At 42.4% G+C, this 16,624-nt stretch overlaps 1 protein-coding gene across 1 annotated transcript in view; it reads right to left on the reverse strand.

The window, feature by feature from the left end:
* The window catches only part of LOC128737741 (pneumococcal serine-rich repeat protein), a 123,672-nt gene that overhangs the window by 91,121 nt on the left and 15,927 nt on the right, over positions 1 to 16,624 (reverse strand). The window contains exon 2 of the mRNA XM_053832440.1: positions 1,180 to 1,665. Within this exon, the coding sequence (XP_053688415.1) occupies positions 1,180 to 1,665 (486 nt within the window). The remainder of the gene's footprint in view (positions 1 to 1,179; positions 1,666 to 16,624) is intronic.

Genomic DNA, 16,624 nt, shown 5'->3' on the forward strand with positions numbered 1-16,624 from the left:
CATTTTTGATTTAGCTGAAACTTTGCATAGCTGTTCTCCTTAAAAAATGGTGTCATTTTATCATAACAGGTATTTTTTGAAGATGTCGACTGCTTTTTCAAAAGGGCCTGACCAAAAATGGTGCTAATTCATTAAATATTTTATGTTGGAAAAATGGTTTATTTGATCGAAATAGTGTCTTCAGCAAAGTTAGGGGGGCTCCGTAGCCGCAAGGTTACCGAGTCTGCTTTGACAAGCGAGTGGTCGTGGGTTCGAATCTTAGTAGAATCAAGCCATTCTCGATGTCAAGTGACTTTAGCATGGGTTTATTCTCAGGCCCTCCATTTACCCTTGCTTCGTGCTGAATTCTATATTTACCCTCTGAAGCCTCTTAACAGTGCAAATGTCCCTCCTATAGTTAAGTGTACTGGTCAGAGGTACGAATGAGTCCTCGCCAGGGACGGCTATAATATGGGATAGTGCTGGCAGCGAGGAATAAGTGGGTAAAGTAGATTAAGCTTTGAAGGAAGGGTAAACCCCAATACACGCAAGCACGCATAAAATTTAATAAGCATATCGCTCACTCAATAGCGATTATAGCAAAAAGAAATGCAGTGCAGGTCATACAGCAAACACCCGGGCGATATTACAATAGATCAACTATGGTCGCAGTAATGAGTCCACACATGGAAAAAAAAGGGCAAATAAGTTATAATATTTTGAAAATTTATTTTTTTTATTTTCACCATAAATAATTTTTTACAGTGTATAACTTTTTCTAAAGTTGAGAATTATAATACTTATTACTTATTGAATCAGTTTATAGGAAAGCTAGTTCTTGCTTTAAAACATAGTTGAGAATTCAGAATAGCATGTTATGCCTGCTAAACCAATCTATTACCATAATTGATGCTACTACTTATTCGGTACATCTATGCTACTCATCATTTTTGATGATTGTTAGTTGAAAAATGAGGAAAATGTTCTTTTTCTAAAAAATGATAACATTCTTCCAGTAGAGATAGAGGGTATATTGTTTCTCGTATTCTCTAAAATAATTTCTGTATTACCAAAGAAAATTTTTAACTGGTTCATATTCAGCTAAAATTATTACGCGTTTCCCAATATTTTATCTCAAATTAATCGCGGTGGTATGAGCAGCACACAGGGACGTTTTTTTTTCGTTTTGTTTGAACTTACCTTGCAGTCCTCGCAATGGTGGATGATCGAGAACGGCTGTCCGCAGTCGTACCGCACTAGCACCTCGGTGAATTCGCAGGTGATCCGCGCGGCTAGTGCATCCGTTTCCAGCAGGTCACTCAGCATCCTAACACATTCTGAACCACCGCGCAGCACCCCGGCGTAGGCCGCGTTGTGCAGCGCGCTGCCAACAGTACGTTCACAACAATGTCTTAAACGTAACGTTTTCAACTTGGTCTCAATACTTTGTGACGATTTTTTACAAATTTGTGCTGGACTTAACTCTTCATTATCGCCCAAATAGTCAAGGCACTGTTGTTTATCATGTAACCGGTTCTCCATGTTATATTTAGTATTATCAATATTGTTTGGCTTATAATTACTATTTTTATTATTAGACTTAGCCTTGCATGGCGGTGGACACCGCGGTGGACCAGGACCTTCGTCTATCCAGGCCACAGGCAGTGTACCGGCTGAACATTGACCCTGAAAATAGAGCACAGAAAAGAAATGTGTAAGTTGAAATATTCAAACATAAAATTGAAAAAGTTGGGGTTTACAATGTGAAACAGTAAATCAAATGAGTCACATAAATAACCACGTCGTAGAGGCGGAGTATCTGCAATATTAATTGCTCCTTTTGAATTCAATTATTTTTATGCCGAAAGCAAAACCCGCAAATATTGAAACAGAAATCTTCACAATTTTACAATTAAAAAGAAATCTTCATCTTCAATTGCTGTTTCACAAATTTTCCTGTCACTGCGGAAAACCCGACCGAGTCATGAATGTAGGCCGGTTACAAGTACATAATGACGTAATTGACTTGTTTTCCTTTGCTCGATAGCTCACTTGTCCGCTCAACGTCGATGCTTGACGAAACCGCTCGCTGGCTGATGCTGTTCGAATGACCGTGGGCGTTTAAAGCAACGATCCCTCTCTTTCTCTTATTCTTCTTCTCGCGCGATGCGATGACGTAGATCCGATTCCGGTTCGTTGCTCAGAACGGGTAGTAGCAGCAGCAACCGTGCATCGGCCGTCCTAGGAAAATTTATACCGAAGATTGACGGTCTCCCCTCAATGGAGGGAGCACTACTGTTTCCATCCAATTGCGGTCGGAGGCTTTTGGTACGATTTGAGAATTTCGAACCGTCCCATCCCTGGGACGGTTTGGTACGAAACGACCGGCGACCATTGGGGAACATGGGAAATTGAAATTAACCATGACTTGACACATTTCGAAAATAGTTTTCGTTTCTTGCCAAACCCTCGGAATTGGATTCACCCATAGTGGATGTTTCTACCGGAAAAATAGACCAAATTGCCGAGATGAATAGAAAACCATTTATTTTCTATATTTATTTTATATATAAATAAGGAACTCAGAATTACAATTGCTTTTGTACATCGGGTGGAAACTGCGGAACGAAATTTACATGTAAACTGCCTCAACTAGAGGTGGAAAAATAAACTAACTGTCGCTAAATCAACCGCTGTCAAAGTTAACTGCCGGTTTGTTGCACTTTGATAGCAAAAAATTTAGCCGTTAAAAAGTGAAGCATTTCTTTAATGTAATGTTTCTTCTTTCCCTTTAAGAATGTTCAAATAAGTCTCCGATTAATTTTCGACAAATAAGGGAAAATGTGAGAATCAACGAATCGCATTAAACGGTAGCAGAATAAGCCCCAAACGATTTTTCAGACTTTTTCACGGGCTTCTACTTTTTTCCGAAATACCAATTTGGTGCAATCCGATATTTAAACATGCCGTATAATTTCAAAAATAGACTGTTTAGGAGAATAATGGGTAGATAAATTGGGAAGAACTTCAAGGGGCAATTTTCCGATTTTTTTTAAATCAAATGACTTTTATCAGCTGGTAGACTGTTTTGAATTGAGTTTGTTTCTCATCTGAATTTCTCAATTAGTTTTCGAATTTTTACCTCGGATATGGATTAGTTTGTAACACGTCATACCTCTTGACACGAACAATGTACACAATGCCCTTCGGCTTATAGGAATTTAGCACATAGACAGAAAACTGTGACCTAAATATAGGTTAGCTGATCCATAGCAGCCGAAAGTTCAGATGTATGGTATCACATCAAAAAGGTGGGACACGTGCCCTAATTAGATCCACGTGAGGCATGCCAAAGCCTACATGCATATAAAGAATAATTCATTTATTATCTTAATCTCAATTTTTCAATCTCTCCCGTTGAAGTTTCTTGACAGTGCAAAAGTCACTCTTTTAGTTAAATATACTAGTTAGAGGAATGCAATAAATCTTCGCCAGCAACGTGTATAATTGAAGATAGTACTGAGCGAGGAACCAGCGGCTGTAGTAAGCAATCCACTGCTTCATTGTCAGGATCTGAAAGGAAGAACGACTGCCGGAGCGGTAGTTGGATGGCCTCACTTGCCCTATTTTCAAAAAAAGGACATCGGCTCGAGTGTAAAAACTATTGAGATATTACATTGCTCAATTATGCCGTTTCCTGTTCTGTAGACTGAGACCGTTAGCGGAGTCCTTCGTCGGTGAGTACCAATCTGGTTTTCCTAGTGGTCGATCAACGATGGATCGGATGTTTATCTTGCGTTAATTACCAGACAATTTCCGGAAGTACAAGTCTGCGAAAGACTCATCATCTGTTTGTAGACTTTAAGGCGGTGTGCGATTCAGTAAAAAGAAATAAACTGTGGTTCATAATGCTAGAACATGTATTTCCAACAAAACTAATTACGCTGATTCGTGCAACGCTGGCTGGGTCATAATCGTGCGTCAAAATAACGGTTGAGATCTCGGTTGGTTTTGTGACTTTGGTTGGACTGAAGCAAGGAGATGAACTCTCTAACCTTGGAAGGTGCAATACGAAGAAAAAACATGGAAAGAAACGAGACTATCATCACGAAATCTCACATGTTTTTGGTTTTACGGATGACGTCGATATCATCGGAATTAACCGAAAAGTAGTGGAAGAGGCCTTTGGGCATTTCAAATGGGAAGCAGCGAGATTGGGACTTACCATTAACATTTATATACCTTGGTACGCTCACGACATGTGACAAGACAACGATGTAAGCCGCATAGTGAAACGATGATTTACAACCGCGAATCGGTCTTCATTGATTTATTTACTTATTTATTTATTTGTTTATTCATATCCACCCAAGCTGAATGGTCTTAATGGTTTGGACTGGATGGGGAAAAGCCCAATTCTCATGTGAGCATAAAAAACTCATCATATTTTTCGCAGAACATTCATAAATAAATTACAATAGTACAAATATCACGTCACAGAAATAATTTTTTGTTATATAAATAATTGTCATGAACTAAAATACATACTATACAACTAAAACTCATGGTCTGGTTATGAAATTCTTGAATTATAATTTTATGGTAAATTTTATGCGACGGTTTACCGAATTCGTACAGGTGCCCAACCGAAGTGAACGCACGAATATAGGCAGCAATTGGTCCGTTGAAGCCGAATGTTCTACGGTACAATTGAGATACGGTGCAATTACCGAATGTTGTACGGTGCAATTGAGAAGTAACTCAACGGAATGAAGCGAACATTGAGGAGCACGAAAGTTCAACAACGAAAGAATACTCGACGAATCGATTTCTCCATTCAGCGTCTTTGCAACAAACATGGCTTGCTGGATTTTCCTCCGACATTCAAGTGTATCGAGGCCCGTAAGCCTACACTGATCAGGATAAGGTGGTAAGTTCCCCAGCAACCACAAATCGTATAATAATGTGTGAAAATCATCTTAAATATCGCTAAACAAACTCGACATCGTACATAAAGCTTAATAAAGCGCACCCTAGATAACATTTATTCGTACAAAATGATAGTAACTGATTCACATACGATTGTCATCACAGAATTGTATAGCATTATGGAACTAATCATGTTGAGTCGGATTTCATCGTATACAAATAGTTATTAATGTGAAATGTGTTCATATAATTTGATGTACGTATATCGCCTCCAAAACAGTACGCATATGCTGGTTTCGTGCATCGAATGCGATTTTTCTAGATATATATCGGTACATAGGGTATGGGACCCTACTAGCACAGTTATTATAAACTAGTTGTGGTAACCGATTAATGACTGATTTCAGTCATAAATAGGTTGCAGCAACCAGAAATGACAAAAGTGTACTACTTGGGGAGGGTATTTACAGCAGGTTTCTAAATTCAGCCTATTTGCCTTTTCTTTCGCCAATAAAAATACTTTGCCGACATACAATTTGAATATGTTATAACTATTTTCAAGACTGTAAGTAATCTACTATTTCTTATTCAAAGAACGTCAAAACCATCTGTGCTTCCACTAGAGCTAGGCCATAGGCCGAAAAAATAGATGCCATCGCTTAATAGGCAGAAAATACCCTCCCGTGCCCTATATCATATTTGTTGCTTTGATGTACGTACGAAAATGTTTGCTGGGTCGCAGGATCACGCCAGGATAGGTCACGGAATACCAGTCGAATAAACCTCTTCTGTACTGTTCGATTCTCAAAGCCTAGACAAGTTGGTGAGGAATCCAAATCAGACATGCATTTTCTAACAGTTGTCTAACCAGAGAGCAGTATAGTGCTTTTAGACAGTATGTATCCTTCAAATCCCGTCTAATTTTGGAGACAAAACCTAGTTGTCAGGTTGCCTTCGAAGTAATAGAAGTGCGATTCATTTTGAAATTAAGCTTTGCATCAGGAACAACACCCAGATTGTTGACATTCTCGACTCTTTTGAGAACCTGGCCCTCAAAGTTGTATTCAAATCTGACATTTTGCAGTACTAGCGATGAGCCAGTTCTTGTAACATCAATTAACAAAGATTATCCAGTAGTTTTTGCAGACTACGACAGTCTTTAATTAATCGTACAGCCAGAAATAATGTCAGATCGTCCGCGTACACCAACTTACATCAATCACCCAGAAATAATACAACGTCGTTAAAGTACATGGAGAACACCAATGGCCTCATATAGCTGCCTTGTGGTACCCCCGATTTATTTGAGAATGGGGCGGAAAGGCAAGAACTGAGCTGTACGCGTTCTATGGATTACGTAGCCAACTAAACTCCTACCCAAGTAGCACACTTTTGTCATTTCTGGTTGCTGCTGCTTATTTATGACTGAAATTAGTCATTAATCGGTTACCACAACTAGTTTATAACAACTGTGCTAGTAGGGTACTTAGGTGCCTTGCCGTCCTGAAACAAAGCCTGTTGAACAAAGTTTCTCCATGTAACTCGGTTGAGGGCTACCGCTCTCCAATTCCTCGGACACCGAGTACTCTCCGCCAGATCTCGCTCCACCTGGTCTAACCATCTTGCTCGCTGCGCTCCTGGTCGTCTGGTTCCTACCGGATTTGAGACGAACACCATCTCTACAGGGTAGTTGTCCTGCATTCTTGCAACATGCCCTGCCCATCGTATCCGTTCAGCCAGTGTTACCAGTGAGCCAAGGTAGACAAATTCGTCGACTACCTCAAACTTATCGCCGTCGATACTACTGCCCAAGTGGCGTCGTTCGGTCTCGGTTCCGCTGGCCAGCATGTACTTTGTTTTAGACGTATTTACCTTTAACCCAATGTTTTCTGCTTCGCGCTTTAGTCTTGTATACTGTTCAGCCACCGCCACAGATAAAAGCAAAGCCTGGGTGCTAATTCCGTTATCGAAATTTCTTCGAAAGACTTCGCAACCAGCTGTTAGAATACAGGACAGTGCGGGGTCAGTGCTACGATCCTATTGACTCTAACAGCCTCTCCCAGCCGAGATTCGAACATACGACGTCTGGCTTATTAGACCAGCGTCTTACCTCGAGGTCAACTAGGGGGCCGCCACAGATGTTCTGCCGATAATATTCATGTCATCGGCAAAGCAGACGAATTGACTAGATTTGTTGAATATCGTACCCCGCGTGTTGATATCCGCTCGGTTCATAACACCTTGTAGCGCTATGTTGAGCAGCAGGCATGAAAGACCATCACCTTGACGAAGCCCTCTGTGCGATTCGAATGAACTTGACAATCCACCCGAAATCCGAATACAGCACTGTGTACCATCCACCGTAGATTTAATGTGTTTGCGCATCTTGGTCGCCCGCGCAGCGTTTTCCTTATCCATCACCCTCCTACATTCATCGTCAAACAAATCGTTCCACTGATTCTGGGCCACATGCCTGCTGGAGCTCTCCGCTACACTACTGATTGTTGTCTTGATTCAACAGTCCTCGAGAGGGGCTTCGTCCAGCTCGTCCTCTTCCGGCAGCGCAGCTTCAAGTAAATGCGCGTAGTTTACGGCGACGTCTGGCTGCTTCAGCCGCGCGATATCTAACCGAGGCTGGCGTCGGTACCGAATGTTGTTCACAACGGAGAGTCTTGAATGCATCTTAACCATCACTAGGCAGTGGTCCGAGTCAACGTTAGCGCTTCTATAGGATCTGACGTCGATAATGTCTGAGAAGTGCCGACTATCGATCAAAACGAGGTCGATCTGTGATTCCGTCTGATTTGGTGACCTCCAAGTGTACTTGTGATGGATTCTGTGCTGGAAAAAGGTACTACGTACGGCCATATTCTTGGAGGCGGCAAAGTCGATAGTCTAAGTCTTAGGCCCATTTCATTGGTTCGCTGGTGTGCACTGAACCTTCCAATCACCGGTTTGTATTCCTCCTCCTGGCCGACCTGAGCATTGATATCATGTTTTGGGCAGCGGTCGTATTCACTCTCCAACTGCGCCTAGAATTCATCCTTGTCGTCATCGGTAATTCTGAGGTGAGGGCTGTGCACGTTTATGATGCTTATATTGTAGAATCGGCTCTTGATTCCTGCACCTGCACAATCGAGGATTGATTGGCCACCACCCAATTACCCGTTTCCGCATCTCGTCCATTACTATAAGAGCTATACCCAGCTCGTGTGTGTTGCCCCAGCTCTGGTAGATAGTATGTCCAGATGAACACTAGTAGAGCCACCATAAAGGACCGACTCCCGGCCAAACTCTATACAAATGGTAAAAACCATTAGAAATTTCACTCAAGGAGGAGAACCATAAACTGCCGGACGATGGAATGTGTGGTTTGTCCTATCTACTAAAAGGGTGATCGACTCGATAACTGTAATAAACGCGGTATAACGCTGATCAACGCCGCACACAAAGTGCCTTGTTTCGCCGTCTAAAGGGTGTCCCACATCAAATTGCACCACCGAAGAAACGCTGTAGAAAATTAGCTAATTGACCGATCCTTTTCAAACTTTCAGGCAATAAAATATAAACCATTAGTAAGCTTTTGGCATATTTATTTCACTCAACTTCAATACCATAACCGTATGCTCGCACCTTACGCTTAACTCCACTCAAAAAGTTTTGTTCGACATCTGGCTGCAGCTTCTTCTGTACGGAAACCCACTTTTTCTTCATGTCATGGGGTGCATGACCTTGGGTACGAAAGTAACCCGTTCTCTTCGTATCAATACAGGACATCCTTTGAAAAGCGGCACGAAGCTTAATCCGCCCAGAAGATCGTAGGACCCTCGTGTTGCTTCAACAGAGGAAGCAGACGCTTCTGAAGACACTCCATGAAGTAGATCGGCCCGCTTAGAGTCCCGGTAGTCACGAACGGCGCACTCCGTTTGTCGCATAAGCAGATCGCTTGCCAAATCATGTGTTTTTTGACAAATTTTGAATATTTCTGCATCCTTACTTCCTCCGGAGTATCAAATTTGTGGTGGGCGATGAAGTACAGTAGCCCCGAAAGCGTCCTGAAGTCCACCTTGATGTAAGTCTCATCATCCATGATAAGAGAGTTGACGATTTCCCATGTGTTCCCGCAAAATAAATTCGCGATGTTGCCTTTCGGGTGACTCCATTTTTTCCAATTTTCGAAAAACTGACCGCGATAAAAATACAGTGTTAACAATACATTCTAAACTACTTCTACCTAAATTTTCAAAAGCAAACCCCCAATGGGTAATTTTCTATAGCGTTTCTTCCGTGGTGCAATTTGATGTGGGAAACACTTTATCATCAATGGATGGAGATCTCGTATGGCAGTATCGGGCGGATTTTAAAGGATCCTGTCCCATTACGGACGTCGCCCAGTTAGCTTCGAGGTACGATGCTGGTTTAATAAACCAGTCGTCATATGTTCGAATCTTGGCTGGGTGGTTTAGGTAGAGTCAGTAGGATCGTTGCACTCCGTAATTGTCCTGCACTCTAATAACCGGCTGCGAAGTCTATCGATAAAGAAGGGTCCAGTATTAAAGACGTTTATTACCCAAGGTTTTGCTTCTTTTCAATTATGGATCAAATTTTCACACTGCGGTAATTCCTTTAGAAATGTCGGGAGCACCACGAATGGGAGTAACGAAAGTAGTTTCGCGAAATTCTAAGCAGCATATGATACAGTCAAGGGCGTATGTCTATGGCAGATCGGGCCTACATTTTCCTCTGCAAGACATTTCGATCAAGAAGCATGGGCCGCCACACAAAGCTGACGATGTGTAAAACACCAAACAGCCTGGACTACCGGACTGACTACGGACTTGAGGCTGCCACTTGGTTACAGAAGATATGGGTGCATTTGCCGAATTTGAACGGAGGATGTAGCGAACTATCGGGAGGTTACGATGGGCACGTCGTAAGGATGCCGGGTGAGCGTGCAGCGAAATCTATTCACTTCATAGACCTCACCGGCACCAGGAATAGAAGGGCCCACCGTTCTAGATGACTTGACCCAAGATTCTAGATTCTTGATGAAGATTCTAGACCGTTCTAGATGAAGATGACCCAAGAGCCAGTACAATCCCAGCTAGCACCAACTCGTATATCAATGTACGAAAACTATCGTAAATATCTCCTAACAAACTCGAAATCATAACTAAAGCTGGATAAAGTGGGATCAAGTGGATTTTCTGTCGTATATAATGATAATGACTGACATACATACGATTTTCAGCACAATAAATCGTAGAGTAGTATGGAGCGACTCGCGCTTGATCGGATATTATCGTATATAAATACTTATATAGTCGTAACGCTCAAAATTATTCGTAATCACGTATATCGCCTCCAAAATAGTACGGATATGCCAATTTTGCGCATGAAATACGATTTATTTAGCATGTATATCTGTACGTAATGCTGATTTTTACCTTTTTTATACATATGAAAATGCCAGCTGGGATGTACCGAGTTCTTAATACAACACGACCCACCCTGGCTCTAAGCTGCTACAGCAGCAGAAGGATGTCCCCGGAAATTCTAACTTTAATTATCGCCGTATTTAATTGACACTCTACGAAGTACTCGTTTGTATTCTGCTATCATTTCAATAGTAAATAATTGTATAGTCGTCAGACAATAACCTATTTCCACGGTGGTCTATTCGCTACATTATCGAACAACTATAAACTGACATTACCCTGCGTTATGAAACAATTTATGTCGATAAGAAGCGAAAACGTTTGCTAAAAGTAATATTGCACAGTGGTTGGGTCACGTGGTCCAGTACGTGTACCGCTCCGTTTACTTGGATTCGTGATAGTGACTTTTTTATGCAGCAAAATATGCATTTGACACAAGAAATATGCTTTTTGCCCTGGTACTGCTTCTTGATTTGAAGTGTTTTTCTCCAAAATTAAAAATCAGGTCGTAAGCGTGAAAGTGTCTTTTTCTCGGGATAACGACCTTCCTTGTTTTATTGATGACATTAACAAATTGTGGTCCGAAATAATATTATAAATTGGACAACTATTGCTACGTTTAGTTATAGAAATGTATTATTCGTGTCATAAAGCAACTAGACAGTGTCTATAGCATACTTTCGTCAAACTAGGACCACCCCACGGTCCACGGTCTTACTGGTTTGAGCTCGCGCGCGGGTGTTCCTCCTTTCTGACTGATCAGCTGACTGATTACCGCAGGAAGTGACTGCGGCAATCTCGATCGAAAACTAGGGCAAAGGCGTCGCTGAATCTGTACGCTAGAGAAGCACAGCGCTGCACCGCGCGCCGCGGCAATACTCGATGATGCGATGGAAAGGTTCAATTTCTTCCGGTTCACCTCACTTGCGCCAACACGCAATCCTACACAGATGGTAAATGTATGTAGGTATAGACACCGATGATGCCGGGATGGCAACGGCAAAATGAGAAAATGCGAGTACGTGAAAAACATTGCATGATGTTTTTGCCGCTCCTGCATTCTCTCCTGCCACAACGCCGCCGCCGTCGCCGGCAGAGGATTCGCCACTGTTGCTGTTGTTATTGCAGGCCATGCATTGATTCCAACGAGCCGAGTATAATTTATTAGGGGGAAAATTGGAAAACCTTTGACGTTCTGACATGCGACATTATCTTTTCCTCTCAATCTTGTAGTGCTCCTCCCAGGCAGTGCAAGGACAGTGACTGAGTGCTGCTGAATGGGACCGTAGAGGAAGCTGTGTTAAACCGTTGAGGGTATGACGAGGCGTTTTTGAATGGGTGAAATTTTTTGGTTGAACGGTCTGGTCCCTGAATTATCTAGAATCTTGCAAAGTTTAACCTATTTTGGAATGGATGTTGCCTAGCGTGCTATTGTACGTTCACTAAAAATAAAACCTTAACAAACTGTAAATCGATGGACAACTGACTACTTACGTTACTAAATTGCTATCAAGTGTAACATCGCATTGTCAACTGCCTGATTTGAGCTAGCTACGTCGAGGATGTCACGGAAGGTTAAATAAGTTGCATCGACCAGCGGGTGGGCTGACCATTGCTTTTCGACCAAGCGATAGTTTAAAAATGTTTCCTCCAGCGCACACTGCCTGTCGATTGCTAAAACAAACAACCGTGTGTCTTCCGAAGGAAGTCTGCTCTGTTTCATTGATTTCCTTGACGGGCAGATAGTGGAACAGGGAAAGACTTCTGCACCCAGGAGATACTGGATGTAATGTAGAGTACAAAGTTTCTTTTCCTTCTTGAACCCAATGTTCCGAGTGTATCTTTGTGTCGTTGTCGTATATTGAATCAGCGCGGACAAAGATGCAATGACCGGAGTACGGTGGTGGGAGGGGCTACAGTGTGTTGTTCACTTTTCCATTTTACCGAGCTTCCTTGAGGTAAAGAAAGGAGTGGGCTGCCTCCCGCCCATTCCCGTACATTTTCTACCTTCTTGCTTGCTAGAAAACCCCAGCGTCCCTCTCTAATTGACCTTCATTTTTACTGGGAAGAAATTTATAGTGCACGTTGCTCTGACACAAAGTGTTAGACGCTTTATTGTTCACTGGCATCCCTGCCCGTGGGTGACAAAATACACACGCGCCTCCGTGGCACGAGGTGGAGCAGGGATAGCTAGGGGTGTGGCACAAGGATATAGTAATAAACTGCTTACCGCATACCATGTACCGCATTGGCCATAACCACTAGCACCAGCTCGATTGTATGTGGCAGCCCACCTACACCGAGCACTCGTTTGCTCGTTGTCTATATGACTGGCTGACTGGCTGGTTGGTTGGCAGGCTGGTTGAGACACGACATGTCCGGGAGTATAACATTTCATCAAATTGATTTTAGAACCTTGTTGGAATTTCGTGCCAACTGCCATTATCATTAACCCCTGCTAGCATGGCGTTGGTAAATATTTGGCAGCTAATAGAACGACTCATTTCCAGGGAGACATATCCGACCAATTTTATGTCTGTTGGCTGTCTCACAATCCCATCGTAATGAAAAGAATGACCCGATAAGCTACGGGTGACAGTCAAATTGTTACCCATTGCTGCAGCAATGCATGATTATTCAAGCCATCGAAAATCCAGCTTCAAATTTGCGTGCTTTCCGAACTCTATCTTTGCCATGCATGGAAAACGGTGCAACGGGTGAGCAATTTATCCCACATGCCAGTTTGTGGGAATAATCTTTCTGACTGACCCAGCGGCTGACCGAGCATTCGCGTGGAACGTGAACGTCCATGATCCGAACAAATTTTCACGTTTCGTGGCAAACAGGCTGCATGAGTTCGATATGGATCTGCAAGCAAGCTTCCGCTGCAGCTTCCCTGTATGCCAACCAGCACAACCATTGCCGAACGAAACATCAGAGTTTCACAGTTGCAACATGTATTTCACGTTTGCTGCTTGCTACTATCAATCACTCGTTCTGGGGATAGATAGGGCATGCAGGAGATCACTCTAGATTCTTTTCACTCTACCTTCGAACCTCTCCATTCCGGCAGACGGTCCACAAAATTGATGAGCGGAAGGAATCAACCCAGCTAGTGAAATTTCCGCGAAACAACGGTCGAACATCTGTACATCTATACATATATGTAACGAACAGAGGGCTTGAAGGGGAGGCAGCAGGCAAACGGATTCAGGAGATCAATCTTGATTTGGTGTGCAGTAGGTCCGACGGTTTCTGTACTGGCATGAAGCAGTAGTGGAATGCTTTTGAGTGCTCTACTTATGCTAAGGTTATTCGACAAAAAGTAATTCAGTGCAGAGAATAAACGTATGCCTAGTATTAGAAGACTGACAAATTCAATAGACATGTATATTTAAATAAAATAAAAATATCATTGAAAACTACAGTTCAAGAAATACAATTGAGATAAAGAAACCAAAATGTCTGAAAGCTGCTAGATAAAACTGAAAAACTACAAGGTATACAGCCCTAAGGGTTGTACGGGTGACGTACGACTATATCAGACCATGATTTGTTTTTCATTTGTATGGGAGCCCCCCTTCTTAGAAGGAGGTCTCAGTACACCATAGAAAGAATTCGTTTCTTCTAAAACCCTCACGTGCCAAATTTAACTCCAGTTGCTTGATTAGTTCTCGAATTTTGAGGAAATTTGTGTCATATGTGTTTCATTGTATAGAAGCCCCCCCCCCCTCTTACGCCCTCCTTAAAATTGCTCTCTAACCCACTCTATAGAATTGCCGGCCATTTTATCTATCCAACGACAAATTTATATGTCGTTAAGTTTCGTTCAGTAGTTTAGTAGTTATTACCATTTGAAATCTTTCTTTCAAACGTTACACTTCTATTTTCGTTTTCACAAAGTGCTACCCAGTCCCAGTATAATAAACAAAGACATAGTCCTACGTCAATATAATAAAAAATTGCATAAAAAACAAAATTGTGTAAATTAAAATATTAAAAGGTTATTAGGTAAGTTTGGGGCGGCGCATTCTTGGGCTACGGCCCTTATATTCTGTTTTTGTATCATACATAAGTCAACTTCCGATGGCTACGGGTCAGATGACCTGAATTCAAATGGCAGTTTTCTGTCTATGTGCTACATTCTTCTAAACTAGGGGATATTGTTTGTACTACTAAGGGGGCTACCCCATATGGTATAAAGTCATTTAGTTTAACACTGTTCGGCATAACACTATTTGGTATAAATCCATTTAGCATGACAGTCTTTTGATAGAACGATCATTTGGCATAACGGCTTTTTAGCATAATCGATAATTTAGCCAGACTTTACTGTTTAGAGCTTGCAAATAAAAATGTAGTAACAGACATATAACGTTTAACGAAATGGCCTCTTATGATTGTGCCAAATGCATAATCGCTCTACGTTATCAATTTGCTCTACGTTATCAATTTGTGAATAAAGTAAATAATCAGAAAATCCGAGTATTTCAGTCATAACTCAAGAGCAACAGCAAATGCTGCCATGCAAAATATTTCAATAAATTTCCATGTGACAGATCATAAAATTTCTGACTAACCAAGAGCATTAGGTATATATGAAAAACGAAAAAGAGAAATTGAACTTTTTCTAAGTTGGCCTCCTCCTTCCTGAGCTTCTTTTGAATGCAGTTTCACGAAAAAATAGTCATTAGCTTGGTCGCATCGTTTCTACGATGTAGCCTGTTAGAGGGTTTACAAAATGGTATGAGATCAAAAAATAGTGCAAAACAAGCGCCATAAACATGCTTGAGAATGGAAAATATGATCGATATGATTACTAGTGCTTGTCATTTTCGATTTATTTATTAAAACATTAGCTGACCCGACAAACTTCGTTTTGCCACAAATACAACTGTGTTGTACATAAATCGTGAATCGCCGATCGGTTCAGTAGTTTTCGATTATATAAGGAACATCCCGCTAGACAGACAGACAGACAGACAGACAGACAGACAGACAGACAGACAGACAGACAGACAGACAGACAGACAGACAGACAGACAGACAGACAGACAGACAGACAGACAGACAGACAGACAGACAGACAGACAGACAGACAGACAGACAGACAGACAGACAGACAGACAGACAGACAGACAGACAGACAGACAGACAGACAGACAGACAGACAGACAGACAGACAGACAGACAGACAGACAGACAGACAGACAGACAGACAGACAGACAGACAGACAGACAGACAGACAGACAGACAGACAGACAGACAGACAGACAGACAGACAGACAGACAGACAGACAGACAGACAGACAGACAGACAGACAGACAGACAGACAGACAGACAGACAGACAGACAGACAGACAGACAGACAGACAGACAGACAGACAGACAGACAGACAGACAGACAGACAGACAGACAGACAGACAGACAGACAGACAGACAGACAGACAGACAGACAGACAGACAGACAGACAGACAGACAGACAGACAGACAGACAGACAGACAGACAGACAGACAGACAGACAGACAGACAGACAGACAGACAGACAGACAGACAGACAGACAGACAGACAGACAGACAGACAGACAGACAGACAGACAGACAGACAGACAGACAGACAGACAGACAGACAGACAGACAGACAGACAGACAGACAGACAGACAGACAGACAGACAGACAGACAGACAGACAGACAGACAGACAGACAGACAGACAGACAGACAGACAGACAGACAGACAGACAGACAGACAGACAGACAGACAGACAGACAGACAGACAGACAGACAGACAGACAGACAGACAGACAGACAGACAGACAGACAGACAGACAGACAGACAGACAGACAGACAGACAGACAGACAGACAGACAGACAGACAGACAGACAGACAGACAGACAGACAGACAGACAGACAGACAGACAGACAGACAGACAGACAGACAGACAGACAGACAGACAGACAGACAGACAGACAGACAGACAGACAGACAGACAGACAGACAGACAGACAGACAGACAGACAGACAGACAGACAGACAGACAGACAGACAGACAGACAGACAGACAGACAGACAGACAGACAGACAGACAGACAGACAGACAGACAGACAGACAGACAGACAGACAGACAGACAGACAGACAGACAGACAGACAGACAGACAGACAGACAGACAGACAGACAGACAGACAGACAGACAGACAGACAGACAGACAGACAGACAGACAGACAGACAGACAGACAGACAGACAGACAGACAGACAGACAGACAG

The sequence above is a fragment of the Sabethes cyaneus genome, chromosome 2 (genome assembly GCF_943734655.1).
Source record: "Sabethes cyaneus chromosome 2, idSabCyanKW18_F2, whole genome shotgun sequence".
In the NCBI taxonomy this organism is placed as follows: domain Eukaryota; kingdom Metazoa; phylum Arthropoda; class Insecta; order Diptera; family Culicidae; genus Sabethes; species Sabethes cyaneus.